At 42.7% G+C, this 27,037-nt stretch overlaps 1 protein-coding gene across 2 annotated transcripts in view; it reads left to right on the top strand.

The window, feature by feature from the left end:
* TMEM62 (transmembrane protein 62) overlaps positions 1-27,037 on the top strand; it is a 78,653-nt gene that overhangs the window by 11,513 nt on the left and 40,103 nt on the right. The window contains exons 4-6 of one of the 2 annotated variants that reach the window (XM_077464556.1): positions 2,586-2,631; positions 11,247-11,388; positions 20,671-20,795. In XM_077464556.1, the coding sequence (XP_077320682.1) occupies positions 2,586-2,631; positions 11,247-11,388; positions 20,671-20,795 (313 nt within the window). Of the gene's footprint in view, positions 1-2,585; positions 2,666-11,246; positions 11,389-20,670; positions 20,796-27,037 lie in introns of both variants that reach the window. The other variant, XM_077464557.1, reaches the window with a different exon arrangement.

Here is a 27,037-nt window from a genome sequence, read left to right as displayed (position 1 = left end):
CACCTGGCCGAAGAATGTAACCTCATTAGAAATGACCTGGACAAGATCAGAGGTAGGCTGACTGAATCAGAATCCAGAATTTCTGCCACTGAAGATCTCACAGTAGGCATCTTACCCGGACCACAGACCCGCCAAATAGTTGCCTGTGTGTTCCCTCCTTGCTGCCGGCTGGCTTACCTACCTGCCGCTGCTATGTTTGCAGCATGGCAGGCGTGCATGGGTCTGTCCATTTGATAATATCTCTGCACTGCCCCCTCCCCACACTGCCTGTCTTATTCACACAAGATGTGAAGCACGGCTGCTCTGGACCAAAGGCGGGACTTTTTAAATTAAGAAGCGGTTGATTGGTTGCTATGCAGCTGGGCGGTCCCAGCAATCAATCACTCACCTTTAACGTGAAAAGTCCCTCCCTGTTGTCCAGGGCTGCCGTGCTTTCCGTCTTGTGTGGGGAGGGGAGAGTGCTGTGCAGGACATGGGTCTTTGATGGGGTGCCAATCTGTGATGGGGTGGGGGGGGGGTCAGTCTGTGATGGATATTTTCTTTATGCATTATGTTCAGGGATAAGTGTTTTTCAAAGTACTGTAAATAAAAAATAAATAATGCAGGTTGTGCAAAGCTAATTGAAAAAGTTGGTTTAGTACTGTGCTGTGATTTGACATGACTTGCTTGTCTACTGAAATCTGATTTGCATTTGAATGAGTTGGGGTATATACAGTGGTGTGAAAAAGTGTTTGCCCCCTTCCTCATTTCCTGTTCCTTTGCATGTTTGTCACACTTAAGTGTTTCGGAACATCAAACCAATTTAAACAATAGTCAAGGACAACACAAGTAAACACAAAATGCAATTTGTAAATGAAGGTGTTTATTATTAAAGGTGAAAAAAAATCCAAACCATCATGGCCCTGTGTGAAAAAGTGATTGCCCCCTAAACCTAATAACTGGTTGGGCCACCCTTAGCAGCAACAACTGCAACCAAGCGTTTGCGATAACGTGCAATGAGGCTTTTACAGCGTCCTGGAGGAATTTTGGCCCACTCATCTTTGCAGAATTGTCCTAATTCAGTTACATTAGAGGGTTTTCGAGCATGAACGGCCTTTTTAAGGTCATACCACAACATCTCAATAGGATTCAGGTCAGGACTTTGGCTAGGCTGCTCCAAAGTCTTCATTTTGTTTTTCTTCAGCCATTCGGTGGTGGACTTGCTGGTGTGTTTTAGGATCATTGTCCTGCTGCAGAACCCAAGTTCGTTTCAGCTTGAGTACACGAACAGATGGTCGGACATTCTCCTTCAGGATCTCTTGGTAGACAGAAGAATTCATAGTTCCTTTTATCACGGCAAGTCTTCCAGGTCCTGAAGCAGCAAAACAGCCCCAGACCATCACACTACCACCACCATATTTTACTGTTGGTATAATGTTCTTTTTATGAAATGCAGTGTTCCTTCTACGCCAGATATACTTGGACACACACCTTCCAAAGAGTTCCACTTTTGTCTCATCGGTCCACAGAATGTTGTCCCAAAAGTCTTGGGGATCATCAAGATGTGCTGTGGAGAAATTGAGACGAGCTTTGATGTTCTTTTTGCTCAGCAGTGGTTTTCTCCTTGGAACTCTGCCATGCAGGCCATTTTTGCCCAGTCTTTTCCTGATGGTGGAGGCATGAACGCTGACCTTAACTGAGGCAAGTGAGGCCTGCAGTTCCTTGGACGTTGTTGTGGGGTCTTTTGTGACCTCTTGGATGAGTCGTCGCTGCGCCCTTGGGGTAATTTTGGGCGGCCGGCCACTCCTGGGAAGGTTCACCACTGTTCCATGTCTTCGCCATTTGTGGATAATGGCTCTCACTGTGGTTCGCTGGATTCCCAAAGCTTTGGAAATGGCTTTATAACCCTTTCCAGACTGATAGATCTCAATTACTTTCTTTCTCAATTGTTCCTGAATTTCTTTGGGTCTCGGCATGATGTGTAGCTTTTAAGGATCTTCTGGTGGACCTTACTGTGTCAAGCAGCTCCTATTTAAGTGATGCCTTGATTGTGAACAGGTGTGGAAATAATCAGGCCTGGGTGTGGCTAGAGAAATTGAACTCAGGTGTGGACAACCACAGTTATAGTATGTTTTAACAAGGGGGGCAATCACTTTTTCACACAGGGCCATGATGGTTTGGATTTTTTTTCACCTTTAATAACAAACACCTTCATTTACAAATTGCATTTTGTGTTTACTTGTGTTGTCCTTGACTATTGTTTAAATTGGTTTGATGTTCCGAAACACTTAAGTGTGACAAACATGCAAAGGAACAGGAAATGAGGAAGGGGGCAAACACTTTTTCACACCACTGTACATATCCTCTTCCCATACTGCTAAAAGTGGATTGTATAGCTTAAAGAGGAAAGCTATCAAAGTGCAGAACTTGGTGTTGAGCTTACTTTTTCAGTAACCGTAGAATGCCCTGCAAACAAAAAACTTGATCAGACTACGTTTGAATTTTTTAGTTGTGTTGTAAATATTTCTGACAAACCGCTAAAGAGGATACATAACATCAGTTTATAAGCATGTTGACTGAATCCTTTTTTCCTTTCTATAATGCAGATTCATTTAACATTGCACACCTGGGCAGCACCAATAACTACTACAGGTACAGAACCTGGAAATGTGAAGTTACCATTGGGGTATGTGGGATAAATACAGCATTATACAGTACCTACCAGTTGTGTTTTTGTTTTGTATTTATTTATTTTTTGGGGGTTTTTTTGTTTGTTTTTTTGAATTTTAAATAAAAGGAATGTAAATAATGTTTGGAGCAAACACGTATTGAGTAGGTTCAGTGGTTACCTTAAGATGAATCTGTGCACAGGCAAGTAAAGTAATAAAAAAATAAAAGCTTTAAAATATGCCTTCACTGTCCTCTGAGGATGAATTGCTCCACAGAGTTGCATCTACAAAGTTCACAGCAGTGTCACAAATTGTTCTGCTAGCATGTCAGCTCACCTTGCTGCTACTGGTCCTGTATAGCCTGCAGGTAGCACTTTGTTCCAGCAGCAGTACAAAGGCCCCACAAAGTACAAAGGCTGCTGCCAGAACAAAATCAAGTTGGTCTGAGGGCTTGTTCAGGTAAAGGATCATTCTGTTTTCTGCACCGCAGGGGAATGTGCTGCCCTTGTGAGATGCACGTAGGTCCAATTAACTGTTAATGCTACCCTGAATGCATCTCACAAACATAGCACATTTGGGGGCCCCAAATGCGGTTTGGTGAAGTTCAATCCAAAAATGAATGAGCTTTTGGAACGTGCACTATCCAGTGTGAACAGGGCCCTGAATGTTTCTTGGACATTCACAGGAAGCCTTCAATTTGTGTCAGTTTGTGAGTACAAGGCTTCCTCTGATTGGCTAAGGTGGAGACCATGATGTCATCTGCCACCTCATTCAGTCAGAGGAAGGCTTCCATTTACTGATAATAAAATGCTTAGTGTGAAAAAATTGATTTTGTTATGGAAATGTGACAGGAAGTCTCTATACTGCTACTGGAACACAGCGCTCCATACTGTATGTAGCTGATGCAGTTTATACAGCTTTGACAGCAGTAGCAATTAGTAAAGAAATTAGTTTGTTGGGGGCCATCTTGGCCCAAATTAACTTTTTTTTTAAGTGTCAGAAAACATGGATGGGCTTTAAAGAATACGAAAGAAAAAACTTTTTTTTATATATATATATATATATATATATATATATATATATATATATATATATATATATATATATATATATATATATATATATATATATATATATATATATATATATATAGAATAAGGGAGGGTTATGTCAGTTTTTTTTTTTTTTTATTTCGCCATTTTTGTTCTATTGGCAAGATTTCCCTTCAGTTCCTATCCCATACCCAAAACGGGAACTGGGGGAATTCCTGGTTGTGACCGGAGTCATCAGAATTGGTGTCACCATTGGAAGATATGCAAAACACCAGAGCAAAATGTAAGAATGCATTAAAGTGTTTTTTTCACCAATGTCAGAAGTCTGCCAAGAAAAATAGGTGAGTTTGGAAGCTCTGGTGCACAATCGATATTGCTGAAACTTTGCTTCATTCCTCACATTACTGGGCAATTAATATTCCTGGCTATGTTATAGACCACCCAATGTTAATGAGGAGGTGGAAACTCAGCTCTTTGCACAGATGGAAAGGGCTGCAAGGTTTAGGACGGTTAGGGACGGTGATGATAATGGGGGAATTTTAACTACCCATAAATTGACTGGAGTAATGGCACTGCTAGATCAGTTAACCACTTCAGCCCTGAACCATTTGGCTGACCAAAGACTAGAGCACTTTTTGCGATTCGTCACTGCATCGCTTTAACTGACAATTGGGTGGTTGTGCAACGTGGCTCCCAAACAAAACTGTTGTGTTTTGGGGTTTTTTTTTCCCCGCAAATACAGCTTTCGTTTGGTGGTATTTGATCACCTCTGCGGTTTTTATTTTTTGCGCTATACACAAAAAAATAGCGTCAATGTTGAAAAAAACACAATTTTTTTTACTTTTTGCTATAGTAAATATCCCCCAAAAAATATATAATTTTTTTTTCCCTCAGTTTAGGCCGATATGTTTTCTTCTACGTATTTTTGGTAAAGAAAATCACAATAAGATTTTATTGATTGGTTTGCGCAAAAGTTATAGCGTCTACAAAATAGGGGATCGTTTTATGGCATTTTTATTAATCCTTTTTTTTTTATTAGTAATGGCGGAGATCTGCGATAATATATATTTTTATTGTGACTGCAACATTATGGCGGACACATCAGACACTTTTGGTGCTGTTTTGGGACCATTCACATTTATACAGCAATCGGTGCGATTTAAAATTGCACTGATTACTGTGTAAATGTGACTGGCAGTGAAGGGGTTAACCACTAGGGGGGCGCTGCAGGGGTTAAGTGTGTCCTAGAGAGTGATTTTAACTGTGGGGGGGGGGGGCGGCTATGTGTGACATGACACTGACCACTGCTCCCTGTGATTGGGAGCGGTGATCAGTGTCACTAGGCAGAACGGAGAAATGCTTGTTTACATCATGCTTGTGATCACACTCATGGAGCCTGTGGCAGAATGGTGCACAGCGGCAAATTTAAAGAGATGTACCTGTATGCCCATTTGCCTATCCATGCCATTCTCCTGACATAAATGTTTGGGCGGCAAGCGGTTAAAGGGCAAAAATGTATAAACCTATTACAGGACAATTTTATGCTCCAGTTTGAGGTCCCAATTAGGAATGATGCTCTGTTAGACCTGGTAATCTCAAACCATGCAGAGCTTATTGCTAATGTTCATATAAAGGAACATCTGGGTAGCAGTGACCATAACATGATTTCATTTGATGTTAGATGTAAGCAAAAAACACATACGTGACATAAAAACGCTTGGCTTTAAGAGAGTAAATTTACCAAGGATGAGGGCTGCTCTCCAGAATCTGGACTGGGAGAGAATATTTGGCATCGATAGACACAGAACAGAAATGGGAATTCTTCAAAAAGACTTTTTGAACTCACTGCAAAGTATATTCCCATGGGCAAAAAGTTTAAAAAAAATAAAACTTCACTTTGGCTCATGGCCAAAGTTAGAAAAGAGCTTTAAAAAAAAAAAAAAAAATATATATATATATATATATATATATATATATATATATATATATATATATATATATATATATATATATATATATATATATATATATATACTATTGTCGTTTAAATGTTAAAAGGAATATAACAGAATATGTAAAAAGGAAATCAGTGATGCAAAAATTCAATACGAAGGACAGACAAACCCTAAAAAAATTCCCCAAATATATTTAATAGTAAAAAAAGTCAGGTCTGAGCATATAGGCCCTTTTCAAAATAATCTAGAGTGGGTGACTGGGGACAAAGAGAAGGCAAATGTATTAAATACATTCTTCAGGTTTGTGTATACAAAGGAGCATGGGGGAGCGCAAGTCCATAATGGGGATGGTATTGACACAGCCACAATGGCTCAAAAGTGATATGGTCACGAAATATTTAGACAGACTAAAGGTTGATAAAGCACCTGGACCAGATGGTATCCATTCACGGATCCTAAAAGAATTGAGCTCTTTTCAAAGCCATTGTTTCAAATTTTTAGGGGCTCATTAATGATGGGAATGGTATCACTGGATTGGCGTAGGGCCAATGTGGTGCCAGTATTCAAAAAGTCTTTACCAAGTAACTATAGACCTGTTTACCGTCTATATTCGGGAAGATACTGGAGAGTTTAATAAAAGACCACATGGATGAGTTCTTAATGGAAAAAAAATATATTAAGCAACAGACAGCATGGATTCATGAAAGACAGAAGTTTTCAAACAAATCTGATTTTCTTTTTATGAGGAGTTAAGTAAAACCTTGGACAGAGGGGTGGCTGTGGACGTGGTATACTTGGATTTTGCAAAAGCGTTTGACGCAGTTTCCCACACACGGCTAATGTGTAAGGTAAAATCTACAGGCCTGGAAATATCCATTTGTAAATGGATAGAAAACTGTCTAAAAGAATTCAGAGAGTAGTGGTTAATGATTCTTACTCTATATGATTTAAAGTTATCAGTGATGTACCCCAAGGTTCAGTGTTGGGACCCATACTTTTTAATATCTTTATAAGTTATATAGGGTCTGGGATTAAAATTACCATTTCAGTCTTTGTAGGTTACACCAAACTATGCAGTGGAATAACCTCCATGCAGGATGTCTCCAATTTACAAGCCAACCTCAGTGCACTGTCTAATTGTGGCAGATGAGGTTTAATGTTGATAAATGTCCAGTTGTGCACTTGAGGGGCTAAGAATATGCATGCATCACGCATACTAGGGGGTATACAACTGGGGGGATCCGTAGTGGTGAAGGATCTGGGATCATGCTTTGCTGGGTTTTTTTACCTTCTTCTGGATCAACTATCGGTATATGGGATTGTTATATATATTATAATTTTTTTTTTTTTATGTTTGAACTAGATGGACTTGTCTTTTTTCAACCTAACTATGTAACTAAGATTTCCACTATATTCTCTCTGTTAACACAACATTTGGGATTTTCTTTCAGTGATCACTGTCAGTGATGACCGTGAACAGGACAAACAGAGGGTAAAGCAACAACACCATGACTGACATGCTGTACTAGTGGCTTCAATTCTTTTAATTTATTAATCTGAAGTAAACATGTAGATCAGGATTCCTAACTGTTGTTTGGCTTCCTTTTTGCTCTTTGTTCCTGTGGCCCGTTTTCAACCGACAATGGGCTAAAGCTTACTGTCTGCTGACATCACAGGGGAGCTTAAACCCTGATGAGTTTACTTCCTCTTTCATTCCCTGCAAAGGCAAAGCATAATGGACTACTATGCATCACATAGTAGTCCATTATGTGTCACTTACCTGACACAGGAGCCATCGAAGTCACCGCTGTCCCCTGTAGTCCGGTGCATCCATCTTCTCGGTGGGGTCTCGCTGCTCGCCACTGTCATTCGGCGAAGCCGCAATGATGTCACTCCCGCGCATGCGCACGGGAGCCGACACGCGCGGCATCTTCGTCGTTGACGGTGCCACGCTTAGTGCGCCTGCGCGCCGCTGTTTATGGCGCATGCGCCGTAGACGGCGGTGCCTGTCTTTCGGCAAATATCTTCTAAACCGTGTAGGTTTAGGAGATATTTCTTGGACCTACAGGTAAGCCTTAATCTAGGCTTACCTGTAGGTCAAAGTGTGTTGTAAGGGTTTACAACCACTTTAAAGCAGATCCATAAAACAGTTTAATTTCCGGCATGTGCTGGAAATGTAACACTCCCATTGCTGGTTCTCTCAATCAAACTGTCAAACCATCCAATGGCTGGTGTCATAACTGATCACATGTGCAGCATCATGGCAGTTGTAGATTAAACCGAGGCAAAGATGGCAGCTTTCTTGGCTGAAAACGATAGGGGGGTTTACTTTAAGTGCTTTGAGTCTCTGACTAAATGCTATTTAACCACTTGCTTACTGGGCACTTAAACACCCTTCCTGCCCAGACCAATTTTCAGCTTTCGGTGCTCTCACACTTTGAATGACAATTACTCAGTCATGCAACACTGTACCCAAATGAATTTTTTGTCCTTTTTTTTCCCATAACTAGAGCTTTCTTTTGGTGGTATTTGATCACCTCTGGGGTTTTTATTTTTTGCGCTATAGTGGAAAAAGACGGAAAATTTTGAAAAAAAATGCATATTCCTTTGTTTCTGTGACAAAATTATGCAAATTATAAATTTTTCATCATACATTTTGGCCACAATTTATACTGCTACATATCTTTGGTAAAAATAACCCAAATTAGTGGATATTACTTGGTCTTTGAATAAGTTAGAGAGTCTACAAGCCGTGGTGCGAATCGCACAAAATTGATCACATCTGATGTACTGGTGGCCGATCTCACTTCTTGCGACCCAAACAAGTCAGGAAAGTACAAATACCCCCCAAATGACCTCTTTTTGGAAAGTAGAGATTCCAAGGTATTTAGTAAGAGGCATGGTGAGCTTTTTGATGTTGTAATTTTTTCCCACAATTCTTTGCAAAATTAAGATTTTTTTTATTTTTATTTTTTCCCCACAAAATTGTCATTGTAATAGGTTATTTCTCTCACGTGGCATGTGTATACCACAAATGACACCCCCAAAAAAAATTCTGCTACTCTTCCTGAGTATTACCATACCACATGTGTGGGACTTTTTCACATCCTGGCCACATAGAGAGGCCCAACATGCAGGGAGCGCCGTCGCGTGTTCTAGGCGCATAAATTACACATCTAACTTGTTGACTACCTATTACACTTTTGAAGGCCCTGATGACAGGTGGCACTAATACATGGCACTGATGACAGATGGAACTAATACGTGGCACTGATGACAGATGGCACTAATACGTGGTACCGATGACGCGTGACACTGATAACAGATGGCACTAAGTGGCATGACACGTGACACTGACAACAGATGGCACGTGACACTGACAGATGGCACTTTTTTTTCCCTTTAATTTACGGCCGCTGCAGCCGTTGATCTCTCCTTTCTCACACGCTATCTGCGTGATGAGGGAGAGCGGCGCTGAGAGATGATGTCATATGTTTACATATGAGATCATCTCACATTGGACACACCGATCGCGCTGTAAACGGCCGCTGTGATTGGCCGTTTACAGCGATCTGTGACTGGCTGTGTCCGAGGGACACGGCCAGCACAGAACTTCCCCGATGCGCGCGCGCATTGCGGAAGTAAACAGGAGGCCGTTCAGGAACGGCCTCCCGGCAGTTAGCGTCCGCTCTGCAGCCGTATTTCGGGTATAAGGGCGGGCGCAAAGCGGTTAAGTAAAATCTGACCTGATCTGTATGCTTGGGCTACTTTTACACGGAGGAGCTTTACAGGCGCTATAGTGCTAAAAATAGCACCTCTCCTCTTACTCCAATGTGAAAGCCTGAGGGCTTTCACATTGGAGCAGTGTGCTGGCAGGATTCTCAAAGTCCTGCAAGCAGCTTCTTTGAGGCGCTTTAGGAGCAGTGTATACACTTCAGTGCCCCTGCCCGTTGAAATTAATGGGCAGGTCTGCTGTATCGGCGCATTGCGGGTGCTTTTTTAACCTCTTTTTCTGTCACTAGTGGGGGTTAAAAGCGCCCCCCCCCCCCCCCCCCCCCGGCGCTGCACAGATTGAAAGTGCCTTTAGAGGTAGTTGAAATCAGAGAGTCAGTATGACAGGCAGGCAAACGGTATTATTAGGAAATCAGAAATGAGAACCCCTATATTTCTATAATGCTAGACTTCCTTTAATACTATATAGAGGATTAATGTAGTACAGTAAAACCTTGGATTGCGAGTAACGCGGTTTACGAGTGTTTTGAAATACGAGCTGTTTTTTATATATTCTGACTCGGTTTACGAGCGTTGTCTTGCGTCATGATTCAAGCCTCTGGGGGGTGCAGTACTGCATGTGGCCTGAGGTGCGGGGGCCAGAGGTGCCAGTGATGCCCATACACTCAAACACTCCATTCCCCAGTGTCTCCAAGCATTTCTGAGTGTCTCCGGCGCCCCCTCATCTCAGGCCACAAATGTGCTACTGCATACACTAGCAGTGACACTGGAACAAATTATCTGAGTTTCCATTGATTCCTATGGGGAAACTCGCTTTGATATAGGAGGCTTTGGATTACAGGCATGCTTCAGAAACAAATTATGCTCGGAATCCAAGGTACTACTGTATTGGACAATCCAGTTGCTCCAGTGCTTTTTTCACAACAGTCTGCTGATCAGTATGGAAAGTTAAAAAGAAATTACCCAAGGTAAAAATCATATGGAATCTACAAGTGCCTATATGAATTGCAAGTCGGTGCCTGTGGAGCCTCTTGGATTCTAGGATTGTTAAATCTAAAGTGGATGTTAACCCCATTCAAGAAATCTGACCTGGGCACATCTATCTGTAGTGTTTACTTATTTCTTTCCAAAGCCCTAAGTCCCAGGTCTTTCTGCTTCTCCATTCCTCTGTTATCAGCATGATAACTTCTGACAAGTTCTGACACTTGAGATAAAATCGGCTAGAAATTTTTGTTGGGAAGGGTGCTATAAATAGATTTGCAGAGAGCTTGCCTATTCACAGTTAAGCTCTGCAAGTTCCTTCATTCCTCTGCCTGTGTGGAGGGGTGGGGGTGCCTTTGCTCCAATCAGCTCACACACCGTGTATGCCCAGACTGCCCTCCCACTGCTGAAACGTGAAGAAAGATTTATAAATCTATGTGCACTTTCTATAGAATATAGAAGGGGAAGTACGCCAGATATACATGTAAAACTTATGTAGGGAGATTTGTTTAATTTCTGTGTATCATCTGAGGATGTTCACTTCAATGGGTATAGGAGAGGGTTTACATCTACTTTTAAGCCACAAGACTTTACAAGGAGGGATGAGGCTTAATCTTATTTTAGAGAGAAGACAAGGTTTTATGTTTAGATTTGCCCTAGGATTCAAGGAACTCGTAGGGACAGGGATTCGATCAGAGAACTTTTCATGAGTACTTGCAAGTACTGCAAGGTGCATGCAATGTAGCACTATTACCTTTTTATGCCAAGTCAGGTTTACTTTAGATGTTGGAGAATATAGGAGAGGTATGTTAGGGGCTCAGTAGCAGAGAAGGTTAATGAATTTCCAGCTAATAAAATGTTTAAACTTCTTTTTCCAGGAAATACTCAGGATGGCAAAAAGAAGGTTCCTTTCATTATATTCACCAAACTCCATTTGGGAATTACTCCTTTATCTGTGTAGATGCCACTCTCACTCCAGGACCCAAAAGACCGTACAACTTCTTTGGAATAATTAAGAAGGTAAAGGCTCTTTCCACCCTTAGCTGTAATTCAGTCTCACTTATCATTGATGTAGTCAATGTTTTTTTTTTTTTTTTGTTTTTTTTTCACCTCTGATACTTTGTATTCACTGATAGTCCGTGTGTTCTAAAGTCTTCACGCAATCAAAGGAAGATGGTAAACATTTTAACAATTTTTAATTTGTCCAAGTTATTAATACCATGCTTCTATGTTGGCACAGTGAGGGGGGGGCGGGGGGGAAGTGTTCGATCTCCTGCTGATTTTCTATTTTTGCCCACTGACAAGGAAATGATCAGTCTATAATTTTAATGGTAGGTTTATTTTAACAGTGGGAGACAGAATAATTACAAAAAAATCCAGAAAACGCATTTTTAAAAAGTGTTTATAAATTGATTTGCATTTTAACGAGTGAAATAAGTATGTGACCTCCTTGCAAAACATGACTTGGTACTTGGTGTAAAAACCCTTGTTGGCAATCGGAGATCAGGCGTTTCTTGTAGTTGGCCACCAGCTTTGCACACATCTCCGGAGAGTTTTTGTCCCACTCCTCTTTGCAGATCCTCTCCAAGTCATTAGGATTTGAGGCTGGCGCTTGCTAACTCGAACCTTCAGCTCACTCCTCATATTTTCTATGGGATTAATGTCTGGAGACTGGCTAGGCTACTCCAGGACCTAAATTTGCTTCTTCTGGAGCCTCTCCTTGCCTTGGCTGTGTGTTTTGGGTCATTGTCACGCTGGTATACCCGTCCACGACCCATTTTCAATGCCCTGGCTGAGGGAAGAAGATTCTCACCCAGGATTTGATGGTACATGGTGGCCCCCTTCCATCGTCCCTTTTGATGCGGTGAATTTGTCCTGTCCCCTTAGCAAAAAACAATAAAGGAAGGGGGCTCTCAGTGGATCAAAAGACTCTTGTGTGGTGGTCTCATCCCTAATAATTCTTAAACAAGAAAGTCCCCCTATATGAGTGGGATTATAAATGACCACCAACACCACACACCAATAGAAACCATAAAAAATACTTTATTAACAAATACAAGACATAATTACATAAATACACCTAAATACCCTTAAACCAGAGGGACTACTAAACAAACAGTGTCCCTATGGTATTACAAAATTATATGTACACATGATTGCATAAAAAAAGCCAACCAATGAATGTTAACCATACTCTAAGCTGATTAAACCCACATCCGAAGCGTTTCTAGTTGCTGATGTCACAGAAACTTTCCTCAGGGGTGAAGAGCAATAATTAGGTGGCAAGTTGATATTTATGGGATAATAAATCAAAAATTGATGCAGTGGGACCATTACATGCAAATACCTGTTGCTGGTTTGTGTGGCTCTTTCCCAAGCTGGTATATGGCCACGACTGCTTCCCTTAAATCCAACCTTCCCATTATTCTGTGTAGAAAGGGAACAGGTTACTCAAATCTGTAGATACCTCTATTGTCATAAACAGAGGGCTTTGCTAAAAATAGGCAATAGCCTCAATAGGCTCAAATTTTCAGAGGAACCTTTCCCACGGAATAAACTTGACAGAGGGCTAGGCAATGCAGCCCATGGATATATTGACAAGTCAAGCAGTGTTCCCATGTGCAGGGCGTGGGGATGTAGCAACCAAAGCAAAAAAACGCCCCCAAAGCATAATGTGCCCCCTCCATCTTTGACGAGGGGGATGGGGTTCTTTGGGTCGTGGGCAGCATTCCTCCTCCTCCTCCTGCAAACATGGCAAGTTGAGCTGATGCGAAAGAGCTTGATTTTGGTCTCATCTGACCAGAACACTTTCACCCAGTTCTCCTCTGAATCATTCAGATGTTCATTAGCAAACTTCAGATGGGCCTGTACATAGGCTTTCTTGAACAGGGAAACCTTGTGGATGCTGTAGGATTTCAGTCCTTCACGGCATAGTGTGTTACCAATTGTTTTCTTGCTGACTATGGTCCCAGCTGGCTTGAGATCATTGACAAGATTCTCCTGTGTAGTTCTGGGCTGATTCATCACAGTTTCCTGATCATTGAAACTTCATGAGGGGAGATAATGCATGGAGCCCCAGACCGAGAGCGATTGTGTTTTTTCCATTTGCAAATAATCATGCCAAACTGTTGTCACCCTCTCACCAAGCTGCTTGGTGACGGTCTTGTAACCCAATCCAGCCTTGTGTAGGTCTATAATCTTGTCCCTGACATCCGTGGACAGGTCTTGGCAATGGTGGAGAGATTGGAATCTGATTGCTTCTATGGACAAGTGTCTTTTTTTGTTGTTTTTTTTTTTTTTTTTTTTGTTTTTATATAGGTAACAAACTGAGATTAGGAGCACTCCATTTAACCACTTCAATACCGGGCCTATTCTGGCACTTCTCTCCTACATGTAAAAATCATCATTTTATTGCTAGAAAATTACTCAGAGTCCCCAAACATTATATATTTTTTTTAGCAGACACCCTAGGGCAGTGATGGTGAACCTTGGCCCCCCCCAGGTGTTTTGGAACTACATTTCCCATGATGCTCGGCTACACTGCAGAGTGCATGAGCATCATGGGAAATGTACTTCCAAAACATCTGGAGTGCCAAGGTTCGCCATCACTGCCCTAGGGAATAAAATTGCAGTTATTGCAACTTTTTATCTTGCACGGTATTCGCGCAATAATTTTTCAAACACCTTTTTTGGGGGAAAAAGTTTCATGAATTAAAAAATTAACAAAGCAGTAAAGTTAGCTTATTTTTTTTTGTTTAATGTGAAAGATGATGTTACGCCAAGTAAATAGATACCTAACATGTCACACTTGAAAATTGCGCACACTAATGGAATGGCGCCAAACTTCGGTACTTAAAAATCTCCATAGGCAACGCTTTGAAATCTTTTACAGGTTAAAAGTTTATAGTTAGAGGAGAGGTCTAGTGCAAGAATTGTTGCACACTCTAACGCATGCGGTGATACCTCACATGTGTGGTTTGAACAGCATTTACATATGTGGGCGGGGCTTGCATTCTAAACGCGAGCTACTGGTGACAGGGGTGTTTTTTTTTTCTTTTTGTTTTTTTTTCTTTATTATTTTACTTAATTTTTTTTATTTTTGCACTTTTTTTTTGGATTTTTATTCTTATTACAATGAATGTAAACATCCCTTGTAATAGGAATCTATTGTGACAGGTCCTCTTTATGGAGAGATGTGGGGTCAATAAGACCCCACATCTCTCCTCCAGGCTGGAAAGCATGAGATCGAGAAAAAAAAATTTACTGTTCGTGGCTTTGTTTACTCGTCCGCTCGGACCACTGATGGTCATAGAAATGACTGGTGACCATCTGGTCACCGGAAATCTCTATCATCGTCATCTGTCGCCGGCTGATTCTTTCTCTGGGCCCCCCCCAATGGTACGGGAGAGCCCGGAGAAGCATTGGGAAGTCCCCTCTCGTCGCCTATAAGAATGATCAAGCGGCAGAACTGCCGATATGATTAGTCTTATAGTGGACAGAATCGCCAGCTTGAAAAAGTTATATCTGAATGATGCCTTTAGCTGCATGCATCATTCAGATATCCCCACTCAATGCCAAGGATGTCATATGATGTCCTAAAGTATTGAAGTGGTTAAGAGAGTGCTTCTAATCTCAGCTCGTTAACTATAGAGAAGACACCTGGGAGACCGAAATCTTGCTGTTTGATAAGGGATCAAATACTTATTTCACTCATTAAAATTCAAATCAATTTATAACTTTTTTGAAATGTTTTTTTCTGTCTCACTGTTAAAATAAACCTACCATTATAATTATAGACTGCTCATTTCTTTGTCAGTGGGCAAACGTACAAAATCAGCAGGGGATCAAATCATTTTTTTCCCTCACTGTAGGTCGAATGTGACCTGGTATCTCCTGTACTTCTCATGTTTGTACACGTTAACAGGAGAAGCATTTACAATGTACAGTGCAACTAAATTCTCCCCTCATTATTTATATTGTATTTGTAAAAAAACCAAGTCATTCCATGCTATTAAAGTGGCGTGCCCCCTAAAAATAAAAATAAAAAAATAAAAATAAAAGTCAGCAGCTACAAATACTGCAGCTGCTTACTTTTAATAATCGGACACTTACCTGTCCCAGGGTCCAGCGATGCAGTGGAACGAAGCCCCTCCTCGTTCCCCGCTCCGCTCGCGGCGCCGGCATTCTTACTGTGGGCACCCGACTGTGGCTTCACAGCCGGGCACCCACTGCGCATGCACGAGCGGCACCACGCGCCACGATCGCCACACAGTCATTTGGGACATGTGACAGGTCCCAGATGACTATGCGGCGTCGAGGGGGAAGTGATGTCACCAGCCCGGGCAATGAAGGAAGCAGACTACAAGGGACCCCCTACCAACAGGCATTTAGAGGTGAGTAAAAGAATATATATATATATATATATATATATATATATATATATATATATATATATATATATATATATATATATATATATATATATATATATATATATATATATATATATATATATATATTTTTTTGTTTAATGAATTTTAAGCAATTTTTTCTTTTGGTGGCAACGCCACTTTCAATTCTGTAAAGAGGGATGATTTATAATAGTATCTTTTTTATATCTTGATAATTTTTCATCAAAATGTTCAATACACATACAGAAGTAAAAAAATTAGTTATTGAACTGTTTACTTCACAAGAAAGGGTGTTTGTTTATCATTCCCATGAACCAATGCTTTATCTGCACCAAGGCTGGCTCAGTCTTCTGTTCTCCTAAATAAGATGTCTCATTGAAATTCACAATTGGTGCCAGCTAGAAGCTGGTGGTATTCTAAGGGCTGTAATTTGCAAGATCTTCATTGTGAATTGGCTTTTCCATTCAAAAACCCATAATGTACAGTACATACATGAATATCAGATGATCGTGGTAATGGCACCCAGCCAAAATGTTTATTTTTTGTTTTAATTAGTTAGGTTTTTATTGCTGTTTGTGTCCCTAGGACAACAGCAACAGGACAGGGAGTGATGGTGGGATATGTCGCCAATGGGGGCACAAACAAAAACTTGGTGAGGAAAAGAGAACATATGACGATTAGAGGTGCCCATCTTCACTGGTCCCACGATTCGATTCCGCAATGCATCACGATTACGCCTATGGTTTTCAGCAAAAAATTCAAGTAGTCCGAAGAACACAATTTTAATTTTATCTGCTGTTAAAAAAAAAAAAAAAAGACACTCCTGCATGTAGCAAAGTCTGAACACTGCAGACAACAGTATTTATCTAGAACAGTAAACACTAAAATGGCACAGCCACCCTGCACTCCCAGGAGAGCCCTGCCAGCGTAAAGTAAAAAAACAAACTGCAAGCCCCTCTGTTTTATGAATCCATCCTGCATTATGTAATTGTTAGTGTCAATCAGAGCCTCTAAGTACCTTTTCTCCTGATCTTTTATGGCCCAGACAGCACAGTGGCCAGTTACCAGTGGACGCTAGTGCTCAATTTTATTTTTGGGGGGGGGGGGCAGCAAACAAACCTGGCCCCCTCACTCCCCCCTATAAACCCCTGTTGCTCAATCCCCACTTTGCTCGTCCACCAGCCCCCGCACTTACCCCATCAAAGTTGCAGTTTCCCCACTGTATCTTCTGCCGAGTCCTGACGGTTGCTTCTCCCCCCAGCCAATCGGGTCTCTGGACCTGCTTTCCTGATTGTCTGGGAGGAGAAGCAGGAAGACATTAGTAAGTATTCACTAATGTCACACTTCTCAAGCCAATTGGATCCTCAGGCTCTAATCATGTGCTTAAAAAACACCCATTAACATCCATGTGTCCGGCACCCTGCATGGAGATTAGGGGGGCACCCCTTATGAGCGGCCGCCACTGCTGCTCACGTGACCTCCAGAGGAGATCCCGGCCCCTGACGCTGTCTATCCCTTGAGAGATCAGAGATGAGGTATTTGAGGCATCGTTTTACACTGAATCCTGACAGCAGGGCTCTCAGGAGAGGCAGGGCGCGCCAGGATGAAGTCATTCATGCATAAACAATGCAGCATCTTTCAAGGCTGCATTGCGATCCATCGATTTGGCAATTTTCAATGCCCATACTGACGATGGTGCTAATGCTGACCATATTTTCCTGTAGCAGTGACAACTGCTCTACCAATTGCTTGTACAGACTGAAATTAAAACCTCCAGTAAGGAGGTGTGGGGTTTTTTTTTGGTGAAGTGATTTTTAAAGTTGAACTTTAGCTTAAAAAAAAAAAAAAAAAAGGGTGTACATGGTTTTCAATGTAGAAGAGACATACTTTGTCTCTTCCTTATTAAAGTTGCTTACCTGCCTGTCAACCTCTGTACAGTGAGCAGCCCACTGTAGAAATTCAGCAATGCCAAAGCTAACTGTGCTACCGTGCAGAAGTGATGTCGCCCCCACCGGGCCAGTGAAATTGGCCATCGATTGAGACCTTGAAGCCAGCCACCTGAAGATGTTAGCAGGGAACTGCGTGACCTCACATTGGTGAGGTATAGTTCTACTTTAAAGTGGTTCTAAATGCATTCTCTGCATAAGGCTTGGTTCACACTGATACGACATGACTGTTGTACGACTATCATCCTACTTTGCCCTGCTACATCTGTCCTACATCGTTCCTACTTCCATCCGACTTGAATGAACAAGATAAGATTTTGCTCCGACTTTGGTCAAATGACAAGTTGTACTATTTCAATCAAAACAATCCCAGTGACATAAATTCAATTTACTGATGCTGTAATCACCATGTCGGATGTCACAAGTCAGATGGTTAGGACAAGTATACTACTTTGATCCGACTTCAGTGATATTCATTTGGCTGAAGTAGGATCAAAGTCGCACCAAAGTAGTGCAGGGAGCATTTTCAAAGTCAGACAGACTTGTGTCGGACCAGTTAAGATGGCTCTCGTAGGGAATCATGGATTTGCACACGTCATGCGACATAAGCTCCCAATGTCAGAGCGTTTGATGTACAAGTGTCAATTCAGCCTTAGGTTGACATTAGGGTAGGAGTAGGACCTTACCCTGAACCCCCGGGGTGCAATGCTCCAGACAGGGACAAGGTTACAAAGTTGGTCCACATAACCGCAAGGCCAGACGGACCCTTCTTGTGGCCAGCCAAAGCTAACCGAGTACTAGACTGAGGAGCACTCCTGAAGAGACCCCCCCCCAGATTCAGGGGAGGAAGGAACCTGATGGCCATACATCCTCACCCCTACACTTCAGGCCAGGCCCAAGGACTCCCACCCTCCATCCAGTGAAAAAAAAAAAACACACAAGTAAAAGCATGACAAACGTGAAGGAAAAATAGATAGTGGCCATGCAATGTGCACTTGCTAGGCCCTGAGGGCTGGTAGAAAAACGTCCCTTGGACTTGGCCAAAAGGCCTAGCCCAAGAGGCTCAGTGCAGAAAGTTTAGTGCTGTATCCATGTGCATATTCATACCGTGGGTTCCACACACATGTGTTTCTAAGGGCACCCCTGGGTCAACCACTTCCAGGGAGCACAGACACCGTAGACTCCAGTCCATGAATAGACAAGGTAGATCCATTCAGCTCCGGAGGAACTGGGACCACCCGGTTTTCCCAGGGAATTACTCCTGTGCCCCAACTGCCTGTGGGCACCCTAGTTTCAGTTCCAGTTGGTACTAGCCTTCAGAGCCCCCATCATACCAGCAGGGATGCTATACAGCCAGCCATTTCTACCATAAGGCCGCTTTGGGCCTTACTGGTAGCAACCAAATCTAAGGTGCAATATATTACGTTTATTATTGGGTTTAGATACACAATGACGTAAGATTTTACTAATATTGACAAAAAGTAAAATGTTTTCATAAAAAGTTTGCATAAACATGCGCAAAGTCACTTAAGCGTGTACAGGCGTAAAATCCTTCTTTATTCCCAGTATTGCAATATATGCATGAAAACTTCCGTATAGGCGTGTGAACAAATACGCAAATAAATTACTGCACTCAAATGTAAAATTTTATATTTTGGTGTTATGGCTCTGTACTTATCGCTGTATTAAACTTTACTCAGATGTGTGCATGGTTCTATAGACTCCCGTGTGCAAGATCTAACTCATCTTTACGCAGCTATATGTGTATGGTTCTATAGACTACAATACATCTATATCCAGAGCAGCAAAAAGTGACTCTTTTTAATCCTATGTGCAAGAGGCCTTACTGTATTTTGTTTTAATTGCAAGCAGTGTAGGTACCTGAATTTCAAGGGGAATTAAACCCTCATGGGTGTTACTTCCTCTTTATTTCCCTGCAAAGGTAAACCATAGTGGGCTACTATGCATGGCATAGTAGCCCAGTATGTGACGTTACCTGCAGGAGAAGCCCGTGATGTGTCCATTCTTCCCCCTCTTCCTTCCGGGGCCGCAAACTCCGGCTCTGTGACTGGCCGGAGACGCTTGACGTCACTCCCGCACAGGCATGACCCAAGCTAGAAATAGCACAGCATGCCCTTTCTAACTCCGGTGCATGCACAGGAGAAATCGCCATACAGCGATTTTGTAAATATCTCTTAGACCGTGCAGGTCAGGTAGAAATTTCAAGCACCTACAGGTAAGATTTAATCTAGGCTTACCTGTAGATTAAAGCGGTTGTAAAGAGTTTACAACCACTTTAACTGGTATAAAACTGTTTTAGTGCTTGTACAGCAGAGCTCAGAGAGCAGGAGGGGGAAGCAGCACAAAGAACAGATGGAGGCAATGGGGTGTGCTGCAGTGCAAGGATCCATGCTGATAAGAGAGCAGCATGGCAGAGATGAGCTCATCTGAGTGTTGCATATCCTTAGACTATGCAGTCGTTTGGTAGAAAGGAGACCTGCAAGTGAAAGTAAAACCGCCGCAGAGAAAAATCCTCTCCCCTCCCATGCTAAAGAGATCTGTGCTTTGGGTTAGGGCTGTGTGTATCTCAGGATATTTAATCTGTATATTTAGTTTTTTGCCTGGAGCTCAGCTTTAAGATGATCTCATCGCATTTAAATATGAAAAATCATTAAAACTGTTAAGAATATATGTTCATTGATCTGGTCAAACACAGTACAGTTTTCCAGCAATTTTCCAGTCAAACACAGTACAGTTTTCCAGCAATTTCATTTCCCTTCAAACCCTTTTCATTCGCAAAATGAATCCACCAATGCAACTTGGAGCATCTTAGACGATTGATGTTATATGCATCCACTATATCTCAGTTGTCCATGATATTGATTCCAAAATACTGTTTATGCTATCTTATCCTTGGATTTCTATTGTGATTAACCCTCTTCTAGGATCAGATGCAGAAGTTGTCAACATTAGCTGCAGAGAGTCTACATAGCAATCAATCTGTGTGGTTTGGACACTACCCCACTTCAACCATTGTGTCTTCTTCCCCTGGTATCCGGGAAGTAATGAGGTCAGTCACCCCACTCGCCTACAATATCCATTTTGTTTTCTGAACACTACTTACAGAAACATTTTCTAAAAAATTTATATTTTTTTTTTTGGCAGATGTTATTTATTTCCAGCAACTCCCAACATGCCGTACTTTATTAAAAAAATTTTTTTTTTTCTAGCTGGATGTACTATGCTGTGTATTATCTCAGCCTTGTATACATAGCCCCCAGTGTTACTCAGTAACCCCGCACTGTAGGAATTAATCAGTCCAAAAGAAATTATGTGCAACTAGTGGACAAGTGATACTAGATTCACACAGCAGGTGGCACTCCAAACAAGGAATCCCCCTAAGCAGAAATCCGCAAAGCAGTGGCAAAATGAGGAAAAAAGCAATCGCCTTTTACTGGCTGTGAACAACATTTTAGAGCATTGTCAATTTCCTCTGTTGGTGAAGCCAGACCTTTTTCTTGCATTTCCTTTAAAAAAAACAAAAGTGTACTTTTTATTTTTAGAGGTTTTATTCTTCAGACACATGACCACATAGGCTCCATTTACATCCTTCTGCACATGGGGGGGGAGTGTGTACATAGTATAGGGTTGGACAGGGAGTGAGACCCCTAAACTGACTATGGGAGATACAAGCACGCTGTGTCAGCATCCTAGCACCAATACCAGGTATGCCGACCGCATATACCAGCACATATCTGCTTCCATGCTTTGCATAAATTAGAACAGGAAGCTAGGGGAAATAGCAGGATCATAAGGTATTTGACAGCAAACTAAGAAATAAAAATGCTACCCCAAAAAGCATTTTTCATGTTCTCTTTTTATTTTTTTTAAAATCGGAAATAGTTTTTATTTTTGTTTTGCACAGAGTACAATCATAGATCAGTGAAATCCGGATAAACCAAAAAATGAGTATACATCTGAGGCATTGCATTATAAGGGTCTGTGCAAAACTTTCTCCATTTAACATTGCCAATATCGAGGCATAAAAGTGAAGCAAAAGGATTACAACATTAAAAAAAGACCCGTGAAGTACTTTAAAACCTTTCCAGTCCAACAATATATCTTAAGGCATAGGGATGTGTTTATGATGCCTCTACCCCTTGACCTCTTACGTTATCGTTTTATGTCTTATATAGTCTCCCATATATAATATCCACCACCATGTAGTCGATCACCTTTCATCACCTCAACAATAATCTGTCATGGATTGGTTGATGGGGTCCATTTTTAAAAGAAGGGAAATCGCATTTTTTTTTTCCACTTCTACTGGGCACTTTGACCGCCTTCCTGCCCAGGCCAATTTTCAGATTTCAGTGCTGTCACACTTTGAATGCATAACCACGCAATCATCAACACTGCACTATATAAAATCTTTTTTTGGGGGGGGAGTAAAAAAAAAAAAAAAAAAAAAAAAAAAAAAAAAAAAAAAACTAAAATGTGGTTGCATAACTGTGCACACCCTCTTATAACTGGGGATATGGCTGTGTTCAGAATTGGAAATCACGTTCAAACTCATGTTAAATAAATAGGAGCCAGTACACACCTGCCATCATTTAAAGTGCCTCTGATTAACACCAAATAAATTTCATCTGTTCTAGCAGGTCTTTAGGCCGGGTTTACACTGGTACGACAAACCCTCCGACATTGGGAGTTCATGTCGCATAATGTGTGAAAATCAGTGTTTCCCGACTTGCTCCCTGTACTACTTTGGTCTGACTTTGATCCTACTTCTGCCCATTGAATATCATCAAAGTCAAATCGTCGTCTTGCCTGATCTGACTTTGGCATGCGACTTGTGCTCTGATCTTGAGGGGGAACTCCACGGTAAATAAAAAAACAAAAACAGCATGGGTTCCCCCTCCAAGAGAATACCAGGCCCTTCGGTCTGCTATGGATTTTAAGGGGAACCTCTATGCCGAAAAACGGCCTGGGGTTCCTCCCCAAAATCCATACCAGACCCTTATCCGAGCACGAAGCCCCAGCTGGTCAGGAAAGAGGGTAGGGATGAGTGAGCCCCCCCTGAACCGTGCCAGCCCGCATGCCCTCAACATGGGGGGTGGGTGCTATGGGGCAGGGGGGCACTCAGTGCCCCCCTCTACCCCAAAGCACCTTGTCCCCATGTTGATGAGGACAAGGGCCTCTTCCCGGCGGGGGGGGCTTATCGAAATCCGGGAACCCTCTTTTTAATAAGGGGTGGCCCCCCACCCTATGTGCGTATGGCATACATCATACCCCTACCCATTCACCTGGCGGGGAAAGAAAGTGTCAAAAATACTAGGCCAGTTTTTAAAGTAATTTATTAGGGAGCTCCAGGGGTCTCTACTGACTTCTCTGCTCTTCAGCCTCTTCTCCCACTCTCCGGCCTCCGGTTCTTCTCCCGCTCTCTGGTGTCTTCTGCCGGGCTCCTCCGCTATCTTTTGCCTGCTCTTTTGCTAGCCTTGGCCTGGTCTTCTCTGTCGTCTTCTTCCCTCCGGTCTCTTTTCGATGTTAACACGACTCTCTCTTGCGCTGTAATGCTGTGTGCGCGGTGCGCAACAACTTATATAGGCATGGGGCGTGGTCACCGGGTGAGGTCATCCGGTGACCCCACCCCCTTATGTCACCACACTGGGCATGATGAAGACCGGGCCAACGCTAGCAAAATATCGGGCAAAAGAGCAGAAGATAGCGGAGGAGCCCGGCAGAAGACACTGGAGAGCAGGAGAAGAACCAGAGAGCGGGAGAGAGCGGAAAAGTCAGAAGAGACCCCCCCCCCCCCCCCCCAGTCAGAAAAAACCTCCGGAGCTGCCCAATTACTTTAAAAACCTGTCTAGTGTGTGTGTTTTTTTTTTATTATTATTATTGTGAATGAGTACCCCATACTTATTCACACAGGGTGGGTCGGCCTGGTACAGTTGGGGGGGGGGGGCTACTCACCGTTCCCCACCCCCTTTCCTGACCGGAGTGGATACGTGCTCGGATAAGAGTCTGCTATAGATTCTGGGGGGGGGGCCCACGCCATTTTTTTTCTTCTGCGTAGGGGTTCCCCTTAAAACATATCAGACCGAAAAGGCCTGGTATGCTCTTGGAGGGGGAACCCATGCTGTTTTTTTATTTAAAATTTGGTGTGGAGTTCCCCCTCAAGATTCATACCAAACACAGTGCCTGGCATTGACGGGGATACAAGTTGGATCCCCGTTCATTGAAGTCGGATGCATCTTTGACTTTAAGTTGCCGGGCAAAGTTGCAGCCAAAGTAGGAAGAGTGTCGTGTTGCACCAGTGTAAACCCGGCCTCAAGGACATTTTCTTGGCCGCATCCTAGAGCAAAAGCCATGGTCCGCAGAGAGCTTCCAAAGCATCAGAGGAATCTCATTGTTAAAAGGCATCAATCAGGAGAAGGGTACAAAAGAATTTTCAAGGCTTTAGATATACCATGGAACAAAGTGAAGACAGCCATCAAGTGAAGAAAATATGTCACAACAGTGACGTTACCAAGAACTGTACGTCCCCCCCAAAATTCATGAAAAGACAAAAAGCTAACTGGTCAGGGAGGCTGCCTGAGGTATACAGCAACATTAAAGGAGCTGCAGGAATGTCTGGCAAGTACTGGCTGTGTAGTACATGTGACAGCAATCTCCCATATTCTTAATATATCTGGGTAATGGGTTAGAGTGGCAAGATGGAAGCCTTTTCTTACGAAGAAAAACATCAAAGCCTGGCTATGGTTTTCAAAAACATATCTGGAATTTCTCAAAAGCATGTGGGAGAATGTGTTCTGTTCTGATTTTAAACCAAGGTTGACGTTTTTGCCCATAATTACAAAAGATATGTTTGGCAAAAAAGCACGGCACATCACCAAAAGAACACCATACCCACAGTGAAGCATGGTGGGGGGCGGCATCTGGGCTGTTTTTCTGGAACAGGGGCCTTATTCGAGGTAAAGGTTATTACGAACCGTTCCAAATACCAGTCAATATTGGCAAAAAACCTTCAGGCCTCTGCTAGAAAGCTGAACATGAAGAGGAAATTAATCTTTTAGCATGACAATGACCCAATGCATACATCCAAATCCAACAAAGGAATGGCTTCACCAGAAGAAGATTAAAGTTTTGGAATGGCCCAGTCAGAGCACAGACCTGAATCTGATTGAAAATCTGTGGGGTGATCTGAAGAGGGCTATGCACAGGAGATGCCCTCGCAATCTGACAGATTTGGGGTGTTTTTGCAAAGAAGAATGGGCAAATATGTGCCATGCTGATGTGCCATGCTGATGGACTCGTACCCAAAAAGTGCTGTAAGTGCGGTAATAAAATCAAAAGGTGCTTCAACTAAGTATTAGTGTAGTGGTGTGCACACTTATGCAACCATATTATTTTATTATTTATTTTTACTTCCCTCAATCTAAAAGATTTCAGTTTGTTGGTCAACTGAGTTCTACAGTTTATAGATCACATTTAACCACTTGCTTACTGGGCACTTAAACCCCCCTCAGTCCCAGACCAATTTTCAGCTTTCAGCGCTGATGCACTTTGAATGACAATTGCGCGGGCATACAACACGGTACCCAAATGAAATTTTTATCATTTTTTTCCCACAAATAGAGCTTTCTTTTGGTGGTATTTAGTTACAGCTCGGAGTTTTATTTTTTGCTAAACAAACAAAAAAAGATGCAAAAAAAAAAAAATCATGTTTTAATAGTTTGTTATAAAATTTTGCAAACGGGTCATTTTTCTCCTTCATTGAAGTGCGCTGATTAGGCGGCACTGATAGGCTGCATTGGTGGGCACTGATGGGCTGCATTGGTGGGCACTGATGGGCTGCATTGGTGGGCACTGATGGGCTGCATTGGTGGGCACTGATGGGCTGCATTGGTGGGCACTGATGGGCTGCACTGGTGGGCACTGATAGGCATAGTTAAGGCGGCACTAATAGGCACAGATAAGGCGGCACTGATGGGCACAGATAAGATGGCATGGATGGGTGGCACGGATGGGCACTGATAGGTACCACTGATAGATGGGACTGATGGGCACTGATAGGTGGCACTGATAGGTGGCTCTGATAGGTGGCACTGCTGGGCACTGATGGGCGGCACTGCTGGGCACTGATGGGCGGCACTGGGTCGCAGCACCTTTGAGGCAGATTGTGGGAACTGTGGGTGGCACTGTTGGTGGCACTGCTGGATGGCACTGTGGGTGGCACTGTAGGTGGCACTGTGGGCACTATGGGCACTGATGGGGGCACTGATGGGGGGCACTTACTTTTATTCAGGATGGCACGGCGGTGGGCAGGTGGGCACTGGCAGGGGGCAGGTGGTCAGCTGTATTGCTGGCCGTGATCGGGACTGATGTCCCGATCACGGCCGCCGGTGATCGGCTTTTTTTTTTCTCTCCTCGCGCTGTCAGCGCGAGGAGGAATAATAGCCGATTACCGGCTCCGTTCTATCACATGATCAGCTGTCATTGGCTGACAGCTGATCACGTGATAAGGGGTCGGGATCGACCCCTTGCACGGATCGGTGATCAGGCGAGTCTCACGGACTCGCCGATCACAGAGCGCGCCGCGCAGGCCGCTCGTATCCGGGACTACGTCAATAGACGTAGTCCCGGAAATGTGGGTCCGCGCTGTTGCCGTCATTTGGCAATAGCGCGGTACCCAAGTGGTTAAAGGAGGAACATTTCTGAAATGATTTATCTTTGTCTCATTTTTTTACATTACAGAAACCTGACATTTTCACAGGGGTGTGCAGACATTTTAAATCCACTGTACATATGTGTGTGTGTCAAAAATATCGGCACCCCTGCATTTCTTTAAGATGCATTACTTGGCCCAGACAATTGTTGCTATTACAAATTTTGGGCATTCTCATGTTTATTTCTTTTGTATTGATATGACACAAAAAAAGTCCAAAAAAATAAACTTAAACAAAAAAGTCTCTACTGGCTCAGCCCTTCCTTCTCAAAGCTGGCCGCTCAGCTGTCTAATTGCCAGCTCCTTTCTCTCCACAGTGGCTCACCTATTAAAGATATCCTGCTCATCAGTCCTGCCTACTTAAGCCGTCCAGCCCAGATGATCTCTGTCTTCGCCTTGGTCACATCTCTAGAGACGCTCTCTTGTGTTCCTGTTGCTTGGCTGACATTTCTTTTGGCTCCAGATCCTGCTTGCTGTTCTACTACGCTCATCTCTAGCTCCCAGTCATTTTGGCTTGCCTGACTATCCATTCCGGTTCCTGAACTCTGGCTATGTTTTGACTAAATTTACTCTGTTTAACT

The sequence above is a fragment of the Lithobates pipiens genome, unplaced genomic scaffold (assembly GCF_037356315.1).
Source record: "Lithobates pipiens isolate NorthernLeopardFrog02 unplaced genomic scaffold, aLitPip1_a1.2 Scaffold_30, whole genome shotgun sequence".
Lineage (NCBI taxonomy): Eukaryota > Metazoa > Chordata > Amphibia > Anura > Ranidae > Lithobates > Lithobates pipiens.
The sequence above is the reverse complement of the archived record's forward strand: the minus strand, read 5'-3'. Positions and strand labels throughout refer to the sequence as shown.